The 21,341-nt window shown below is 47.4% G+C and overlaps 1 protein-coding gene across 1 annotated transcript in view; it reads left to right on the forward strand.

The window, feature by feature from the left end:
• Positions 1 to 599: 599 nt before the first annotated feature.
• The window catches only part of NEURL1B (neuralized E3 ubiquitin protein ligase 1B), a 195,991-nt gene continuing 175,249 nt past the window's right edge, over positions 600 to 21,341 (forward strand). The window contains exon 1 of the mRNA XM_067566346.1: positions 600 to 1,804. Coding sequence (XP_067422447.1) covers positions 1,564 to 1,804 — 241 coding nt within the window. The 5' untranslated portion in view covers positions 600 to 1,563. The remainder of the gene's footprint in view (positions 1,805 to 21,341) is intronic.

Here is a 21,341-nt window from a genome sequence, read left to right on the forward strand (position 1 = left end):
AAAGAGGTTCTCCCTGTTTTCCTGTGTCCAGAGTTTGTTAATAGGGCCTTAGGCCCCAATGTAGGACACCACCCTGAGACTAAGCATAGATGCCAATAATTGGAGGAATATTAAAGACACAAAAGATTTTTTTTAAAGCTTTTTGATAGATAGGGAAGGTCTGAAAGGCTATTTAAAATATTTTTTGCTTGATTTTTACATTAGAGAGATCAGGAACATCCATGCTGGTCTTCCCTGGTTCCAACAGATGAGTTTATGGGGAAGGGGGATGTCTCAAAGCATGTGTATTGTGAACACTTACATTTTAATTGAAGAGGCAAGGGATGTTAAATCATTAACAAATACTTTTTTCTCTAAAATGTTTTTTGGTCATTGACGTGAAATAGGTGTTAATAAAAAACAAAAGCCCTGATTCTGGGCCTGCTCTGGCTCCCTATGGCAGCTCTGCTGCTATAAAAGGGCTGAAGCTGGCCTTGGGACATAGCTTTGGTTTAGGAAGTTCCCCCAGAGGCAGAACAGGCATATACTCCTCCCTAGAGGGCTGTACTGGGGAAATGGCCAAACACAGACTGGGCTGTGCCTGGGCATTCTTGTACTCCAGCTGTTCTAGAGCACTGGAGCAGCCAATAGTGGGCACTAAAAAAAGTGCCCTGGTTTAGACTTGTAGAGGGTTTCTAGATGTAGGTAATTGCCCAACCCCAGATTGTGCTTCCTGAATTGTCCCCCTTGAAACTGGTAGTCTGACTGCAAATCCAGCCTCCTCTCAATTGCCCCACTTTCACTCCTTAGCTCATGTTCTCTAATCTCTCCAGCCACTAAGGGGTCTGTAAGGGCAGCAGAACCTGACTTTACAGTTTATACAAGGCAAATAAAAAGCAGAACCCCTCCCCCTCCTTTCACCTTCCATGCCTCTTCTTCATCAGAAAGAAGCAAGCAAACGGGAAGGGCAGGAGGCGGATATTTGCCCTCTGTGCAGGTCACCTTTAGCCAAGGGCCCTTGGAGAGCACGCAGGTTTTCCACGGAGGTGCATAGAAGCAGATGGAGTTTTTGATGAGACCAGAATAGGGGTGGGGGAAGCAGCTAAGTGGCTGAAAACCAGGGAGCGCCCTTTGCGCCCAGGGTAACGCAGCTGGCGAGGGTATGGTCCGCATCTTGGGGGTGGATAGGTATTACTAGTGCCTCCAGGCTAGCGCTGCGTGTGAGGCCTGATTGAGCTCCTCGCCGGGACGGTACGGTGCCTAGGGCAGGCAGGCTGTACCCTGCCATCTCGGACATTTCGAAATCTACAAGAGCTGCGCGGCCAGCCCGTAGAACCCCCGGCTTGGGGGCGGAGAGGACCGCTCCTTCCCCCGTGCTGCCCACGCCGCCGCCCCTAGCCGCGCAGTGCAGCTCAGCCCCGGCCAGCGGCCTGGCGTGGGCGGGCCGCGCGCCGGCGGGGCTCTTCTTCTTCCCTGCAGCCCGCCCGCTTGGCAGGTGCCGCTGCCCAGCCCGGCCTCGCCGATTGGTTTGTCTCGGAGCCAGGTAGGAGGCCGAGCCCGTGCGGGGCTGGCTGCGGGGTTTGAATGCGCCGTCCGGCGGGAGAGCCCCAGGCTGCCGAGTGTCACGGTTCCCGGAGCCCAGCAGCCAGCCGAAGCCCTGCACCCTGCTTCGTCCAGCGCCCGCAGCTCCTGCGACCCCGAGCGCCGCGCCCAGGGAGGAGCCCGACCGAGAGGAGGGGAGCCAGGGCCATGGGGAACACCGAGTCCGTCCCGGCCGGGGCCGCGAGCCGCCTTAGCAGCAGCCAGAGCCCGGCCACCAGCCTCGGTGAGCGCAGCCGCAGCGGAGCGTGGTTCTTTCTCCTCCCGAGGGTCTCGTGCTGGCCCTGCCAGCGCGCCCCGCGATCCGGGCACCCCGCGGTCCGGGCACCCCAGCTCCCCCTGCGGGCAGCCCCGAGGGCGATCCGTGCTGGGCTCCGGGGGGTGGGTTCGTGCCCCGGTTAGTGTGCTGGGACCCGTGGTGGGCTTTGCTGTGGGGGGTGTCTGTTCATTGTTAGGAGAGCGCGAGCACCCCAGGGCCTCAGGGTTTGGCTGCTTTTGCCCAGCCTCTTTTATTGGTGAAAGTTGAGCAAATACCTGTTGCATGTAAAGGTGGAAATGTGACACATATTTGAAATAAGGGCCCATAGAAATGTGTTTTGGATTTGGCCTGTTCTCACAGTGAAATGAAAGAACAATTTCAGATCCCTCTTCCCCAAGTATGTTTTTTAGATTTTTTTTTTTAAATGTGCACCTTTTCCAAAGGGTGCTTGTTGGTTCAGACACAGAAGTCCAGCACTGAAGGGCTGGTTAGTGAGGCATGATACCTGTCTCATTGTTTTAAAAACTCTGGACATTCCTGGTAGATTTAAGGGGAGGTTTATCAAGGTATAGTAGTAAATATGTAGGGGATAGGAATACTTCTCATTCTGTTTGGTTGAATATTTTAAATTAAATAAGCTATGGAGAGGGGGGGTTCAAAAACATGTTTTAAAAGTCTGGTGTCCTAAAGTAGTTAGACTCGAGGGTGTCATACACCTGTCAGACTTTATGTGGGTAGGCAGGGGGCTCATGTGGCTAGAGTCCTGAATCTGTCTTAATGGTACACTGTATCAAAGTTGTTAGTGTCCCGTTCCCCAAATTTCTCTTTCATAGGAGTTGTGTGCATTGTGCTCTGCAGTTATTGCCCAGGAAACTAGAGTTTTGGCTGATCCACCCTGTGAGATTCAAACAGCAGTTTACATCAAAGCTCTCTGCCAGTCCAAGCTCACTCAGACTGGTAAAGCATGATCCAAGAAGATAAATCAGTCAACAATGTCCTTGTCATTGGGTGCCAGGTGATCTCTCTGTGGTTTTGTATTATTCTGTCTGCTTCCTTTTTGCATCCCCCTTGTTTCCATGGTTCTGATGATAAGGCCAATAGAGATAAATCTGATTGGCTGGATTTAAAGGATGCTGGTAACTTGAGCTCAGCCAACCACTATAAAATACTGGTGCAGCGTAACATAAAGAATCCTCTGTGGTAATACAAAACAGTTTTAGGTAATGTAAATTACCACTTAATAATAATGATTAGTTTTAAGTTTCAACAAGGCAGAACTTGTCTTTCATTAACCCATCCTGGGCCTCAGGCCTTGTGTGTCCTCCTCCTGCATTTAGGATAACCCAATCTAGAATTGTATGCAGGGTTGCTGTAGCTGTGTTGATCCCAGGATATTAGAGACACAAGGTGGGTGAGGATCCTTTTATTGGACCAACTTTTGTCCACCTTGTCTCTTGTATACATCTAGTTTAGGTGAATTTAAATGCCCACGTGCCAACTCCCTTCTCCTGATACTTAATATTAAATGGCCAGTATCTGTGGTCTTGATGTTGTTTATTGACCTTTTAAAATAGATTTAATGAAGTGGTGGTTCTTCCTCCTTTCTCTCTCACACGCACACAAAATAACAGTTCTTTTCTACCAGAAATGTGACAGCAGTGCAATGTAACTAAAAGGCGTGAGATTCTCCTCTGTTTGGGCCACGTGTGTAATTTAAGTTTGTGATGCCATGTTTTAAAGACTCTGTGATTCAATCTTCCATGCACGTCTGTATGGGGGGAAGGAAGGGGGAGAAAAAGGTCATTTGGATCTTGTAGTGAGGAAATGTGGTATAAACCATTTGAGAGAGAAGCTGCACTGTTTGCTTCCCAGATACAGGGCAGAAATGTTGTGCTGGTCTGCTCTCCCCATGTTAGGCAGCATACTGCTGGTGCTGAGCGTCGGCTACTGTAGCAGAAAAAGGGGCTTGATCCCAGGAAAAGAGGCAGCCTTCTACTCATCTCTGCCCCCCTCCTTCGAGAAGTGTGCAGTACAGCAGGTGATTGTCTAGTCAACCTGAAGCTGCAGTAAGTTGTACTCTGTGAGAGAAGCAGTTTGAAGGCAGCGAGTATAACAGAAAACGGGTACAAAGAGCATGTGGCTTGGATCCCTTTTTCAGACTGGTTATTGCTATCTCCATCTGTGCCGAGCAAGGTTGAGCATAGGTGTTTATATGCATATCAAGGGAGGGGACCCACATGGTGTTGCTGGCACTTTGAGGATTAAATGCCAATCAAGTCACTAACTGGATAACACTCTGGACAAATGCTGGCTTTGTTTGTTTCTAGTGGGCTAATGTTTTCTTCTGTGGGCTGCTGGCACTGTACTTGCTTTGGGCTGATCGGTTACCATTAGGGGCACATGTGTAATGAAATTCCATTGCTGAAGAGTATTTTACAATTAAAACATCACTGTGCTTTGTAATCTCAGTTTTTAGTTAAAAATCCAAGTCTCTAGCCCTTCTGGTTGTGAAAATATCCTGCAAAACGTTAACAAATGCTGTTGAGTCTTCAGACCTCTCTGAGATTGTCTTTCAGGCTGTGTGACCTGCCCCATTCATCTTTATGGAGTATTAACTCTGATGCCTAACTATGATCATTTAGATGTCAACATTAACTACTTAATTTCTGATCATTCTGGTAGAAATCGGTTAATGTGCACATTGGTCACTGTTGGATGTGGTAGCAGATATTCAGGTAGGGTGCAGAGGGATGATTAATTGCTGTGAAAAGTTGGGGAACAAGGAATTCAAATCCCCTTCTCCCCTCAAACATAAAATCACCTCTGCCCTGCCCAGAGCAGAACAGGGGGAGAGGAAAGAAGAGATGAATCCCTTCCCCAGAACCAAAAGCCTCAGCTGTAATTTGAGTTTCACTAGCCCAAACCATCACCCACACTTTCCTGAGTAATCAACAGTCCCACTTGTCCCTTACTCAGGTGCCCAAACGGCCAACTTTCCCTTTGACAACTTCTGTGGGGCAGTTATGCCTTGTCAGTACAATAGTCTGCGTCAACTGAAAATTTCAAGTTGGGACAGTGTGAAATAAATGGAATTAAATAGAAAATAAGAAGCATTATATGGCTCTGACTGCACTTGAGTGGCAGTGAGGGTTTGTGGGCTCCCCACCATGTAATTCCTGAGATCCTGCTGCATAATTTAGAGTGTGTGTGTGTGTGTGTGTGTGTGTGTGTCTTGTTTACCAAAGCATTCATGCCAGGGTAGCTGTTTAGCACCCTTTTGCTAGGGGAGGTTGCTACCCTGTATTCCTTTGTAGCAGGGTCAGTTCTAGCCTTGTCACATGGGACCAACTCCAGATCTTCCTTTCTGTGCTTGGCATGTTTGCTGCACACATCTCTGGGATGATCCTGTGCTCTCGTTCTGTGTGTGCACAGTTTGGGGCATGTGTTTGCCACTGTGTGTGTGCACATCCAGGTGTACCTGCCTTCCAGTCCTGTGCTCTGACCAATAGATCATGCCTGTCTCAGCTGCAGTTCCTCTTTGTAGTCAGTGTTTGTAAATTCTAAGACTGATGCATAGGATTTGTGGATTGTCCACACTCAGAACCAGATTGTACAAACACTCTCAGTGGGCCATAGTGCTCACTACTGAAAGCAGTTCCATTGACTTCAGTGAGTCTAGCAAGCGTTTGCAGGATTCGGTTCTAAACCAGCCTTGGTGTTTTCTCAGAAATGTGCCTCTGGTTACTGTGATCTCTCTTGTTAAGCACTATATATTTTTGGCTGAACTTTACTATATTGGGAAATAAAATTTTTATGCTAAACCCAGTTATACTAAACATATCCATTTATTATCCCCTGACACTTGGCTGGCTTCGGAGACATTTATGCTTTTTGATTTATAACAACTTTGCCTCTTATTTAAGTGAAGTTACAGGTGGTTTTTGTCAGATGGATTCTTTCTACTGGCCTGGCCAGGCAGCCTGTGGCACCTGCCTGGCCAGACAGTTGTCAGGGGGATAATGTTAGCTGTTGTTTTTATCTCTTTCCATTTAGAAAGCCTTACCTGGTGAAATTGCGTGTTAAGTTTTCCTTTGTTTTGAAATGAAAAATGTCAGTGTTTTGACGGCTTATGGCTTTGACTTTCTCAGCTCTTCTATGTATGGTAATCCCCACTGTAAAGGCTAATCTTCTTCCAGGATATGAGAGGGAATATTTAATTTCTTTTATAACTGCGAGAGTGTTGTTGTTACTGCTGCCAGTCACGCTGAGCCGTAAGCTTGAGCAAAATGGTTTGGTTAAAATAAGAACTGATGGGAACTTGTGGCCAAAACTCAAATTGATCTCAAGCCACTTAGGAAACTCTAAACAAGTTTGGGTAGCTTTTGTTGGATTATTTATTTAATTTTCTTGTGCTCTTCTGAATTTTCTGGTTTGAGCCAGAACTGGACATAGTGACCTCTCTTGAGAGAGTGGCTGTTTCTGAGGTGTTTTTAGTTTGCTAGAAAGCAGGACATGCTGGGGATCTCCTGGAGGGCTCGAGAGTGTGACATTATAAAATCAGTGAGATAGGGGTGCTGGGCAGGGGGACTTTGCTACTTAAAGGAATTTAACTGTCACTGGTAATGCAGAGTGATAAATCACAAACTGCAGACAACACACACCCGTTATTGCCTCATAAATCTCTTTCTCCCGTAAACACTCGGCAGCTGGGACTGGAACCCTGGTGCTTACCTCCAACAGCACAGGCTTCTACCACTTGACTTAAAGGAGGGCTTCTGGACAGGGTGATGCTAGTGGACCGCTTACACCCTCCTTGGGCCTGGCTACTGGCAGGCAATGTCACACTCCTTGCTATGCACTGAACCAAGCCGGTATGTTATAGTAGGCTATGTTCAGAAGGACTCCAGGGGACTATTTCCGTAAAGTGGGGATGGTCCCAAATTCAACCCACACGTCCAGGTAATCTCAAAGTCTAGGGAAGTTAGATTTGGATCCAGTCTGTGCAGCTTGGGCTGCTCTTTAGCATTGTGTTTGTTCACAGGCCCTTGTGTCAGTGCAGGACTGTTCCCCACAATGTCTTGTCTGTGGTTATGAGACTGTTAGCAGTGCAGCATTGGCTCCATAATGTTCCTCAGCAATGAAAGTGCCTGGATGTGTGTTGGAGGCAGCTTGGGGGAAGCTTTCCTGTGGCTTGTCTCTATCTCTATTCCCCACCCACAGACAGCTCTTCTGGTCTCCCACATCGCCCTGCCTCCCCTTTACTACAGCCTTAAAGCCCCATGTCATAGCATGGGGTGAAGCTAGCAATAAATAGCTGGCACGTTGCCTCCAGTCACAGAATCTTTCCAGACTGAGTTTGCAGAAAGACCCTAGCTGAGCTCCTCTCCAGCTCCTGGCTAGGATAGAATTAATCTTCCAGCAGTTCCAGTCACTTCCAAATGGCTTCAGGACCTGAGGCTCCCAACATTTCCCAAGAATGACTCTGACTGTCTCATACAGTTGTGTGGTAGGAAACTTTTTTGTTGTTCAGCCTAATTTCTTTAACCTTCCTCTCCTCCCATTATTCAACTTTAAAGGCACAACAGAAAACTATTCCAATGTGAAGGAAAGATAGAATAGTGAGAGGACAATATAGCTCTCTCGAGCTCTTTAATGACATGAAAATCAAAAAGGAATCCTACAAAAAGTGGAAACATCGATGAATTGCCAAGGAGGAGTGAGTGCAAAAGAATAGCATAAACATGTAGGGACAAAATGAATTACACCTAGAAAAGGACATAAAAGGTAATAAGGAGAGGTACTTTAAATACACAAGAAGCAAGTGAAGTTGAAGGGAAGTGCAGGCCCTCTACTTAGCAGGGAAGAAAAGCTACTAACTAATGACATCAAAAAGGCTGAGGTCTCTAATGCCTATTTTGCTTCAGTCTTTATTAAAAAGGTTAATGGTGACCAGATACTCAACATAATTATACAGCAAGGGGAACACAAGCCTAGAGAAAGGATAGGTTAAAGAACATTTAGATGTATTCAAGTCTGTAAGGCCTGATGAAATTCACCCTAGGGGTACTCTAAGGAACTAGCTGAAGCAAACTCAGAACCATTAGCAATTATCTTTGAGAACTCCTGGAGGACGGGTGAGGTCCCAGAGGAGTGGAGAAGGACAAACACAGTACCTGTTTTTAAAAAGGGGAACAGAGAGCACCTGGCAATTATTGATGTTAGGCTGACTGGTCCATACCTGAAAAGATACTGTATCAAAGTATTAAACAATCAATTTGTAAGCAGCTAGAGGATAATATGATTGTAAGGAATAGCCAGCATGGATTTGTCAGGAACAAATCATGCCAAAGCATCCTAATTTCCTTCTTTGACAGGGTTACCGGCCTACTGGATGGGGGGGGGGGGGGGGAAAGCACTTGACATGATATATCTTGATTTTAGTAAGGCTTTGATGCATTTCCCTAGTTTGCTTATAAAAATGTCATGTAGGACTGCAGTCTAGATGGAATTACTATACGGTGGGTGCACATCTGGTTGAAAGACCATAGTCCGAGAGTAATTATCAATGGTTTGTGGCAGACTGGAAAGGTGTATGTAGTGGGTACCATAGGGTCAGTCCTGAGTCTAGTACTAGTCATTAATGGAAAATATTGACTTAGATAATGGAATGGAAAGTATAGTTATAAAATGTGAGGATGACACCAAGTTGGGAGGGATTACGTGCACTTTGGAGGACAGGATTGGAATTCAAACAACCTTGACAAATTGCAGCACTGGTATGAAATCAACAAGATGAAATTCAGTAAGACAAGAGCAAAGTACTATGCTTAGGAAGGAAAAATTGAATGCACACATACAAAATGGGGAATAACTGGTAATACTGCAGAAAAGGGTCTGGGTGTTGCAATAGATCACAAATTGAACATGAGCCAACAATGTGATGCAGTTGCAAAAAAGGCTAATATAATTCTGGAGTGTATTAATAGATGTGTTTGTATGTAAGAATTGGGAGGTGATTGTACCGCACTACCTGGGACTGGTGAGGCCTCAGCTGGAGTACTGTGTCCAATTCTGGGCACCACATTTTAGGAAATATGTGAACAGATTAGAGAGAGTCCAGAGGAGAGCAACAAAAATGATAAAAGGTTGAGAACCTGATGTATAAGGAAAAATTAAGACACAAAACAAAACTGGACATATTCGTCTTGTGTAAAGAAGTCTGAGAAGGGACTTGATAACAGTCTTCAAATATGTGATGGGCTGTTATAAAGAGGAATGGTGATCAGTTGTTCTCCACATCCACTGAAGGTAGGACAAGAAGTAATGCCCTTAATTTTCAGCAAGGGAGATTCAAGTTAGGTATTAGGAGAAACTGTCTAATGATAAAGGTAGTTAAACTCTGGGATAGGCTTTCAAGGGAGGTTGTGGAATCCCCATGACTGGAGGCTTTTAAGAATAGGTTGGGCAAAGGATGTTTTACTTGATCCTTCCTCAACACACAGGGCTGATTTTATCACCTCTCAAGGTCCCTCCCAGCTCTACATTTCTGTGATTCCAAGCCATTCTTCCTGCACCCTTCAGCTTCATTCCCATAACTGCAACTTTACCCCAGAGCAATGGGGTAGTCACCACACTTCTATCTTCCAGAGCTTTTTATTGGAGTGAATGTGGAGGTGTGATTTATCAGCATAGACCAGTGGTTCCCAACCTTTTTGGCTCAAGGGCCACAGATATCATTTTTACAACCCTGAAGGACTACCGGTTCTGCCAGCAACCCTCCTACCCCCACTACAGCCAGATGGAAGGAGTTTAGCAAGATTATCTCCTCGCTGAACTCTTGTGCAGTTTCCCTGCTGCAGTCAGGGAGACATGTCCTGTAGCCCCATGCGTTCCACCTGGGTCACTAGGCAGTGGCTCCCTTCTGCAGCCAGGGGGATGGGAGATCAGTGCTCCCCTCCCTGTGACTCCAGCAGGGACCCCAGTGCGGAGCGCTTTGTTGTGCTCCCTGCAACAGCCAGGGGGAGGGGAGCGCTCATCTCCCACTGGCTGCAGAAGGGAACCGCTGCCTAAGGACCCAGGTGGAGCGTGTTTCCACAGGGCTACAAGACCAGTGCAGGCTCCTTACTGGAGAGGAGTGGTGGGCCACTTTTGGCATCTGGGCCGCAGGTCGGAAACCACTGGCGTAATGCTTTTTTCCAGCCTGCAGGGGTGAACCTTCACCACTAGAGGGCAATCTGCAGTTAGACATTCAGTTGTTCTTCCTTGTAACTGTAAAGATACGGAGAACATTGAAGGCCAGAAAAAAGATGCTTAAGGAAATGAGCATAATCAAACTTAAGGCAAATAACCACCCAGCAGAAGATCCTCTAATATCAAATTGTGCCTTGTAGCACAGTGGGATACAGTAAAAAGGAGCCACTGAGGATGGGACACGGTCTATTAGTAAAGCTGGATTCTTATCCCTTGTCCATTTTCTGTGTGCGTGGCCAGGCTGTACCAGGTGAAGACTAGTGAGGGAAGTTATTTTTCCTTGGGGATCAGGGGATTAGGCTTCAACAGCTGATGGCCCAAGACTGTTTAGCTGTGCTGCTAATGCAAACAAACTATTGCTTACCTGTTCCTGGACAGGTCAGACTAATATTTAATTGCTCCCTCTTGATACTGTAGCAGCAGCAGCAGCAGCACACAGGCTGTCCTTTGACTTGTGGCACCAGGCAGAGTAGGAGTGAAAAGTTCTGATGCAGGAAACTGACTGACAAGACAAACTCACCTCCACGGCTGAATGCAGAAGTTCAGGGTGAGAGTTGGGGGGGTGCCTGTACCTATTGTCTTTGTGGTGCCATCTGCCTCTGTTGGGAATCCAAGTGTCTGTTTTAACTTCCTGACTGGAACTTGCAGGTGGCATCCTGCTCTTGGGCGGTCAGTATCCACTTTGTCAGGAGGAGAGGTCCTTTGAGTAAGAGTACAGGGTCACTGAGCTCTTTTACTGTCTGTGTAAACTCAAGAAGTTTATCCTTTTAGTTCCAAATCTTCCTTCAAAGCAATTGAACTAATCCAGCATCTTCCCTGCTTTGTGAGGAGCTGTGGACAAAAGTCCTGCTGAATGTCAAAAACACTTTTGTGTCAGGACAGCTTTGAATTACTGCATATTCTGAGCCAAATTCTGTCCCACTTATCCAGTGGGAGTTTTTCTTGAGTAAGAGGAGCTGGATTTGGCCCTCTGCATCTGTGTAAGGATTACTCCATGGTCAGGCTTGATCCATGACCTCTGAAGAGAAGCCCAGGACTACCACATCCTGGGGGTGCTCCAGCTCAGGACTGAGGTTCATTGGAAGGGCTATGTGGAGAACCCAGGGCTAGAATGCAGGGGGAAGGGCTGTGAAATACTCCCAGTTTCTAGTTTGACTTGCATGATATTTGCTGCAAAACTATAGAAAATAGACTTTGCATTCTAATCCCAGCCTCACTATGGCTAAGTCCTCTGAGTTGCAAGGCATTTATCATCTAAACCAGGGATTCTCAAACTTTTTTTTTCTGGGGCTCCCTTTGAAAATATTTCAGGCTGTGACGACCCTCCCAAAAAAGTGACACCGTCTCCATGCCATTCCACCCTTACTTCTATGCTGCTGCTGGGAGCGGTGCTGCGTTCAGAGAGCCTAGCCAGCAGCCACTGCTCTCTGGCCACCCAGCTCTGAAGGGCTCTGGCTGTTAGCCATTCACGGGGCTGACAGCTGCAGCCACAGCATGCAGGAAGCTGACAGCTCACGACCCCCTCTCCCCTGCCATATTAACCTCGTGACCTGTTGAGGGGTCCCGACCCCCAGTTTGAGAACCCCTGGTCTAAACCTCCCTAACCCATCCCGTTATGTCTTCTCTTCTTAGCACTCATGATTTCTTCTCTCTGCCTGCGTACAGTTTGTACATAAACACAATTCTTCTAGCTGGATCCATCTGAGGTTGGCCTGTCCTAGTGTCTGAGACATGTTCCCGCATTGAACCCCTTATGAGCTCAGAGGAGGACAAACGAGGCTGCTGCTGTATCACACGCGTCCTTTAAATCAAGTTTCTCCTTTCTGAGAAGCTATGGATCATGTAGTCCCCATCTTTGACCAGCTCACTGCTACATTTCGACTGGACTGTGCGGCCTTTTCCCGATGCTGTCTTCTAACCCCTGGGTGATCTCATCTCCCTCCTCAGCCCCTTTTTTGTGTCCCCCCTTCCCCACCTTTCCTTAGGCCCTGACCCTAATTTTGGCTCTCTTCCTCTTTCCCTTTACCAATCCTACAACCCTCTAATAAATCCTGTCTTTCCCAATGAGCCGGGCGGGGAGGGGGTCCTGAAGTGCTGTATGTTTGTTGTTGGGGTGCACGTGATGCCAGTGAAGAGCTTCGGAGCGAGGACCCTCTTAAACGGCACTTCCTGGCTTGTCCTGCCTCTGATGTGGCCAGTTGCTGAGCACCTGGAGCAGCCCCTGTTTGCTTGTGTGAATACTACTTGGAACCAGTCCCCTACCTTCCCACCAGCTGCTCGAGCAACTTTGGAGCAGCCAAGCACCCAGCTTTGTGCCCAGCTCTCTCTTCGACCCAGTGGTTATTTGCGAACATCCAAGCTTCTGAAAATTCAGACCCAAGTAACTTGGTCACACAGCAAGTCCGGGCTAGCTCTTGGGGAGAACCTGGCTCTCAGTCCCAGGCTCATTCCACTAGCCCATGCTGCCTCTCAGTAGGTGTAAATGGTGCTGAAGTGACCTTGCCGCCCCAAGAATACCAATTCCAAAGACACTGGGCTGAGCTATAGGACAACAAATGCACTGCAGAAGGTGACTTGTGTGCCAACTGTGCTCTGACACTGGCTGGCCTGCTTCCTGCAGTTCTGTTTCGAGTCTCTGGATTGGGACATGAGCAGACTGGCAAGTGCATGTCTATTAGATCTCAGGTCTGGCAGTGAAAACTGCATGACTTTGGATTGTCTCAAACTGAACTGCCCTGAGTGTCTGCTTTTCTGAACTGTACAGGACACTGCTCTTCCAAGCTAGCCTGCAGAACAGTCATGGAAAGCATCATAGCTGCAGCCTCGTCCTTCTGTGCTTTGTAGCAGATGTGCTGTGCTTTGCTCCCAGAGCATGAAGACCGAGCGGGAGCGATGTCATGGCCCAGCCCTGTTTATTCTGGGTAGTGAGGAGTGGAGACAAAATAATTTCAGTATGATTCTTATTTTCTCCATTTTTTCCCCCCTTTGAGTCCCTTGTTGATCTTTCATTCACTCACATTACCGCTTCTACAAGGGTTCAGCTTGAGCCAGAATGTAACGCTGGTCGTTGGGTCACTTGAAATCAATTTACCATACTTCCTAGGCTGTCAGCCAGTATTTTCAGCAAAAACTGGGGACCATGGAAGATATGCTGGTGCTGGTGCTGTCTCCCTTACAGCATAGGAAATGATGAATGGAGCCGGACTTGGGAAGCCATGAAGCCTGCAGCCAAGGGGGGTGTCTGATCAATGGAGGACTGTGTAAACTGTTGCTGCCTGGAGCGTGTGCAGCGAGGAGTGCCCTGCTCGCTCTTCCTAGAGAGAAAGTGACGGGGGAGATGGGGATGGTTGTTGGAACCCAAAGTCACTTGGGCAGTGGATTTAGGAAAGCCACCAGCAGCCATTTTCCATGCCATTGCTGCATGTTGTGGTCAGGGGGAACACTGCCACACACAATTCAGATCCTGCTGCTCCGGGAGCATTGGAACCTGGGGTCTCTGTTAATGGAGACCTATCCCTATTTTCAAAGTGTGTGTTTGTAATCATTGTGGAGTCCTACAAGGCCATGGGCTCTAACCAGCCTTGTGCTTTGTTTTTCTTATTGCCATGAGCGTCACCACTGAGTTCCTCAAAAGCCATCTCTCATCCTGCCCCCAGGAACAGTCAGCCTGCTATGAGCACAAGAGCAGGACTCAAGCAACCCAAGCCTCCTTCCTGTCACTGTAATCCACTGAGCTCCAGCCTGGGGGCGCTTATTGCCCTGTGGCTCCAAGCCTTGTGTTGAGGCCTCTGGAGGTGCGACTGTCACTTAAAATAATGAGCAAGAGGGTGACACATTCCTCTGCATTGTTCTTGGGTGGGTGGCACAATTGGACTCCTGAGGGCCTGGCCAACCAAGGGTGGCAGCTGCTCAGAGCTCCTCTAGCTGTGTGGATGAGGGCGCCTTGGACTGTCCTGCCAGGGAGTGTGTTCGGGATTTCTGAGGAGCCTGGCAGGGCAGGCAGTTAGAGGGAAAGCCCCTCTAATGTTCTCTAATGGAGTCACATGGCTGGGGGGTTGCCTGGGGTCCAGCTCTAGTTTGCAGAGTTGGGATTCCCTCAGACATTTCCTTCCAGGCAGAATTGTTTCCTCCCACCAGTCTTTCTTAGAAGAAGAAATCCATGAATGAACTAGCAGTGATTCCAGAGTCTCCTTCAGAGCCCTGGTGCTGTGGAAACAGGAGGATCAGGCTACCAAAAGGCTAACGTTTCCCTTGACTGTGTCCTGTGCAGCCCAGCTCAAAGGTGGACATCGATTCTGGTGGCACCAAACCCCAGCAAAGCAGCTGGCGGGGTTTTGCATTGCGATGGGAAGTCTGCCTGTGCAGCAGACGCTCGGCTGCTAATTTGGCTGATTTTTTGCTGCTTTGTCACTTTGAATCTTTTTGCTGCCCAGAGAGAGGGGACAGAGGGCTCGAATTCTGCCCTATTCTTACCTAGGTGATCTGTCCAGATAGTGGCTGGAGCAATAACTGATTGTTTCATAGGGTTTAAAAATAATATTGGCTGGTAATCTGCAACTCCTGAAACATGCAGCCAGGGATGCTGAGTGGGGTTATTCACCCATGTTGTATCCTTTTAAAGCTGTACCTCTTGTTCCAAGCCAGTCAACCTAGATGCCAAAACATTCTGCACAACAATCAGTTCCCACACATGATGCATGTCATGCTTTGTTGGTATTGTGTGAATTAATACCAGCTCCGTTTTGAGCTAACCTGCCCACATTAGGCTCCAGGGGACTCTGTCAATTGTGATAAAAATAGATCAGCTCTATTCATGTTAAGCATGAATAACCCAACCACGCTTTGAGTCCGATCACTCATGGTACAGGGTGTGTGTGTGTGTGTGTGTGTGTGTGTGTGTGTGCATACCTATACTACTTGTTTCTTAAAAGGCTTTTTTATGCAATAGATCAGTCTGTAAACTTCCAGTCTAAATAAAATATTGGGGGACGATATTTTAAATAACACTGGGCATATTTTCAGAGATAATTGAACAGCATATTTGAAGTATATTGGGGGTGTGTGGGGTGGGGATTCAGTATGCATTTAATGAGGTGAATTGCCTACATGTTGTATCCTTTCAAAAACTGGCTGTCTCACATCTATATGAGGTGTATATGGACTGGGTTTTCTGAACCCCTAGATGCTCCAGCTGCATTGTTTCCATATGGGACCGGCTGTACACGCTTTGGAGTGTCCCATGCTAAAGAATTACTCAGAGCCATTCCTTGGCCGTGAGTCTTGGGATACTCTAGGGCAAACACTGCAAGCTGACACACTTTGTAATGGCTCTGCAGATGGCTGAGTGTTTGGCTTGTGAGAGAAAATACATAATATGCTAATATTTCCTAGCATCACCAGTGCAAGCTTCCTTCCCAGTTACCCCGCTCCCCCCATTTCCAGAGTGCGTCATCCCTGGGGAGACCTCCTCTGTGGGTGTGAAAGCAGCTTGGTTTGATGCTGCTAACGAAAGGACTTAATGTGGTGGCTTCTGGGATCTGGACACAGGTCCCAGTCCAATTCCTAGTCACTCAGTCAACCCATTTTACCTAGGCCAGATGTTAACAACTTCCACTTACTGTTGTTATGGGCTGGCTTTGAAGTGTCACCTAAGAGTGAAAGGGTGTATCCCATTATTGACTCTAAGCCAGCTGGTCCCCCAATATTTCTAAACAAAGAATATTTTCAAACTCTCAAAAGTGTGTGGGGGGAGGAGCGGGGGAGTGGGAGGTACTTTACAGTGAAATAAAGCTGAAATTCACCCCCCACCTCCCTCAATTGTCTCTATATCTGGTTCTCTGATCAAATTGAAGCTTGATGCTAAATATGTACAACAGTTCAGCAAGGAAGAGTAAGACAAAGAGGCTATTTAAAGTCACCGTCTTTCTAAGGCTTGGCTCAGAGACTCTGTTGTTATGCCATTGTGTCTATGGAAAACACACACAAGAGGCTAACGAAATATAATGTGCACTTGAAAGTACAAATTTAGGACCCTGCAAAGGTCAGATATGATGTGAATCCAGCAAAGGGAGATGGGAGTTTGGGTTTTTGTTAAATATGTATTTCTATAATGTAAGTAGAATTACTATAACTAGACCTGCAGGGAGGAGAGCGGTTGGAGCACTGGAAATTCATCAGCAGAAAAGAAGTCGGAGGGAGGTGTTAGAGGAGCTGTTGTTAAAAAGACACTAACTAAGGGGAACTATTGTTGCTGGACTTGAACAAGCAAGAAAGAGAGAGTCTTCAGATTGTTGCAGGCCAGGAAGAGACAATGCAGGAAAAGAGAAGGGTCTGGGGACCCTGAAAGAATTGACTGAAACCTCACTGCACCAAGAAGTCTTTGGGACATCAGAGGGAGAGGTTTTGCACGCAAGTTCTGTTGGTTTTGCATAGATCTGTAAGTCTCTAGGAATAAAATGTGTTTTGTTTAAGAAATTAGTTTGCAAAGCTTCAGAGGGCCTTGCTTTACTTGTCCCATATCCCCGAAGGATTAAACAGTAAACCAGAGTACCCATGAGGGTGGAAGTTCTGTGAAAAAAAGAGATGCTTGAGACTTTGGGAGGGGAGTACGTTAAGCACTGGTATTTAGGGACTCGGGCACCTGGACTGTGGGGTCCCACTTCCACAAAGGAGCATCAGCCAGACATTCTGCATTCTCATCAATAGGCTTAGAAGAATACAGGATCCAGAGTTGGGATCCAAATAGAGCCATCTGGGGAGTGTCCAGATCTGTGACAACACAATGCAGCATGCCCCTCCCTTCTCACTTTCAGCTTTGTAGTAAAGGAAGGTTTAGGGTCCCATCCCCCAAAAGAAAAAAAACATGCTAAGGAATTGGGGAGCTTCATGTGTCTAACAAACAAGTATGGGGGCTGGGTGGTTTTATCTTCAGAAAATTCACTCCAGGCTTCTACACCAGTTTACTCCACTCTGCACCTTATTGTGTTTGTGTCTTCCCCCTGACCTCAAGGAGATAGATGAGGGCGTGTGGTGTGTCTGCTGCCCATGCTGGCCTATCTCCTCTGATCAGAGCACTTGACGCTGTTGCTACAGGGAGCTCTTCAGTAGCTTGTGCAGCCTTCAGCAGCATGGCAAACTGTGACTCTGATCCTTCTGCACCATGGAGAAGTGCACCGTTGCTGCTCCCCTGGAAACTTGACTAGCCTCAATGGATGGGATCTCTTGGCTGACGTTGCTACTGCTGTGTAACTGTCCTTGCTATGCACCCCAGAATATCCATTGTTGTATTAAAGGCTGCTCTCTATAGGTGTTCTTAAAGGAGAATGTACTAGCATGAGGCTGGTCTGAAGTCTTCATCATAACAATACATGTATGTAGCAACCTTTCCTCTCGAGCTAAAAGACACACCTCTGTTAGCCAAAGGTGTAGCGGGCTCATCAATCGCTAGGCTGCCTAATCACCACTAGAGGGAGACAGAGTGACGCTCCAAGCAAGCCGGGGTTACAAAGCACGTTCCCAAGCTGTAGAGACTTTCCCAGTTAAATTTCCTGAAAGCCTTCTACAGACTGCCACTTGTAATGCCAACCTGTATGTGGCCGCCAGCGGCGGGGACTCAAACCTGGGACCTCGGGAGCTAAATGTGGCTTTTAGCTCATGTGGTAGCAGTGCACCCATCTGCTAGCCAAGGCTGTAGCAGGCTCATCATTCGCCAGGGGGCCTAGCAACCACTAGAGGGGGAGAGCGCCACTCACAGCCAGCAGGGGGTTACAGAGGTATCTGGAAATCAGCTGGGGCCTTGGTGGGTTTGGGCCCCAGTAGGGTTCCTAGTATTGCCAACCCCAAATGTTCAAAAACTATGAGTCAGGGTCACCAAAAATCAGGAGTTTGGCTTTAAAATCATGAAATTGTGTAAAAATAATAGATCTGGTGTGTTTTTTATTTGCCTTCTGCTTTTTGAGCCTTTATGGTGCACTGGGGTCACAATTTGACACTTTCTCCACAACCGCGAGGGCTAGAAACTTGCTTTCTTTTTTTTTCTTAAATTAAAAAGAATGAAGGCTGAAATCATCACACATCCACTTGGCTCCAGGAGCTGGGGCTTTAAGGCAGGCCTGCTGGCAACAATTCCGGGCCCAAGGGCAGAACAGTAAGTGGCCCTCCTACAAAGGGATGACTGAGGTTTATGACCATGGGGGGTGAGTGAAGCTTCCGCTTGGGAAGGCTAGTAGTCCAACCCGCCACTTCTGCCCAAAGCCCTGTCCTTGCTGCATCCCTGCCCCCCGCTTGGTCCCCCTCCTCTCTTCCACACCCCCCTTACCCTGAGGTGGTGAGCGATGGCAGTGGAGTGTAGAGGGGGGTTGAATGTGAAGGGGGATGCGGCGAGCGGTGATGGAGGGGGCTGAGCGGCGGGGGCGGGGAGGGGCTGATTGGGGAGACAGGGCCTGGGGTGGGGAAAGGGCAGGGCCTGAGGCGGAGTGTGGGCAGAGCCATGGGCAGAGGAGGTGGAATGGGGAGCTAACTTCCCCAAGGGAAAGTTTCACCCACCACTCATGGATCTATCCCATGCACTTGGACCCTTTAAAATCTCTGGGCCCCTGGGCAACTGACTCCTTTGTCCATCCCCTCACTCCCCCCCAGTTGGTGGGCCTGCTTTAAGGAAACCAATAATTATCGTGAGAGTCATGACAAAATCATGAGTCTGCCACATAGCATGTCTTATGCAGGGATTTGTCTAAGGGAGTTTTGTCATTTTTAAGAACTGGAAATTTCTTTTTCCTCTTGCTGAATCTGTTTGTTTTTGTTGTCTTTACCCTGTGGGCATGTGAATTTGACTCCAAAGCAATCCGCATGTGTTTCTCTTCTTCCTCATGTGCTAGTTATGCACATGCAATTAGTTGTAAATGGCAAACCCCTCGACTGAGGATACCCATCCTCCAACTCTCAGACATTAAAATCCAGAGATGGCTCTTGAGAAAGCTGATCTGACCTGAATGTAGCCGCTCCTAGGGAGGTAGTGGGGGGGGTCTCATGTAACAGAGGCTCACTTTATTTGTGTTTGTAATAAATATCTAACACAGGGTCATAGACGTGAGAGATGAGACCTGTCTTGTCCCTATTTTCCCTTCTTTTTAGGGTAAGATAGAGGACCGGGCTGCAACCCACTTCCCGCAGAAATTTGTTAGTCTTTAAGGTGCTCCAGGGCTCTCGTTGTTTTTGCTGTATACAGACTAACACGGCTACCCCTCTGGAACTTTTCATCTGCTGCTATGCACCTCTTCCTCCCTCCACTCCATCCAAGCCTATTCCATAGTGCTCTGCAAGGTAGAGCCAAAAGGCCAAGGGAGGCTGCAGTTGCAAAAATATTTTCTGCCTCAAGTCTCCAGATGGAGATATTAAAGTTGCCTCTTTCTAAGGGAAAATAAACTGGGTAATGTGAATTGGTGGAGCTGACTGCCTGGAATCTGGAAGCTGCCCCTTTGTCCAAACCTTGGTTGCATTTAATAGAGGTTTTATTTGTAAGACAATAGCAGCAATCAAAGCATTTCCTGTCCTGGACCATGACTTGTTGTTCAGCCTCCTGTTAATGATGTGTCCTGTGTTGCAGATGCTACTGGCCTTGTGAATTCTCTGGATTCACTTATCCCTCTCTTGGTGGTATATTAGATGTACCCCACCCTGGATCCAGACAAAATAGGCCTTTCATTCAGACACTGAATATTTCTGCATAGCATTTAGATGGTCATGTGTGGAAAAACTTAGATGTTACAGATAGTACAACAGAATAGTGCTTTAAGATGCCTTAGCTAGGGCTTAATTCTGCTTGCACTTGATTGGTGTCACTTGGGAGTAACTCCACTGAAATTTACATTCATACAGGTGTAAATACTGCATGAGAGAGGAGAATCGGGCCCATAGACAGTTGTCTAGGGCTGGGCCCAGGGCTGCCAGCATTCCCTAAAACCAGTGGAGGTAGCATCTGTGGCAGAAGGAACAAAGTGTTGGGAACATCTCCTCTGATATGAGAGAGAGAGACATATGCAAACTGAGTGTCTCTAGACTTCTCAGGTGGGAAAGGAAATGAGATCCCCTTTAAGGACTCTGGGTTGTGTGTGCCAGCAGATAGTGCCTGGGTTGAGTGGAAATCACACCTCGGAAGAAAGGCTGTTAATAGTTCTCTGCTTCATCCTGCTCTCCGCACTACAGAGTTTTTCAGGACCCCATGGCTCCCCTCTCTTGTCATCTTGCTACAGATATTCCTTCAATTGCAAAATTGCCAGACAGCAGATAAGACTGAGAGGGCACAGAGTGTGGTGAGAGGGAAGGAGAAAATAGGGCAGGAAGTTGGGAGGATGGAGGAAATGTGGGAGAGAGAGGCAATGGATGGGGGAATCGAGGATATAATCCAAGAGACAAGAAGCAGTGGTTTTATAAAAGGGTGTCATCTTAATATTTCTGGGACTAACCTTTTCTTTTCATGGTAGTAAAAAAAAACCCCAAAATGGCCCAGACTTGGCCATGCTGTATAAATCATTGGCCTCTGCATAGATACAGCTATTAAAGATAGATTAGCTGCCTACACTCTGTCTTCCCCCTCCACATTAGGATTTTATTGTGTGTGTAAATATAGAATCAGTGTTGAGAAAGTTTGGGAGAAACTGGTTCCAAAAGCTCCTGCTCCCTATAGTGACCCTGTAGCATTCCTCTCAGGTCCCAGAGTCTCTGAAGGAGGGGGCTGCCCAGGCCCAAAGCCAACTTGTCACTGAATGCATGGGTCTTAATGATCATCAAATCCAGCCATGGGAAAATTAAGTCAACTTTGAAAAATCCCAGACTGAGCTCTGAGCTGGCCAACGATCCAAGGGAGAGAGGAAAAATCCCCTTGAGTTGCATCTTCAGGGAAAGTACGTTCTTGGACCTAAAAATACGCAGCTAGAGATGGTGTCGCTGGCTTTCTTCTGTCTGGGTCTCAGGAGAGAGCTTGCCATAGCAGCAGACACGCTAAAATCGCCAATTTCTATGTCTCTCCTTCCTCCTCCATCTCTCTGCAGAATCTACATGCTAAATCCTGCATCTGCCTGAAATAAGGGGACTCTCCCTGTTACCTTGCACCCCTCCCTTCCCCCCCGGCCACTGCCATGGTATCAGTGACATTTTTCAGATAAAATGAACAAATGTTTCTTGTTCCATGACGGCTTTGGTAAGGCTGAGGCTCCAGGCGCTGCACAATAACAGGCCTTTGTTTGTTCTATAAAAT

This window comes from Emydura macquarii, unplaced genomic scaffold, assembly GCF_026122565.2.
Source record: "Emydura macquarii macquarii isolate MOO-44397 ecotype Brisbane River unplaced genomic scaffold, CSIRO-AGI_Emac_v2 contig_2768, whole genome shotgun sequence".
Taxonomy (NCBI): domain Eukaryota; kingdom Metazoa; phylum Chordata; order Testudines; family Chelidae; genus Emydura; species Emydura macquarii.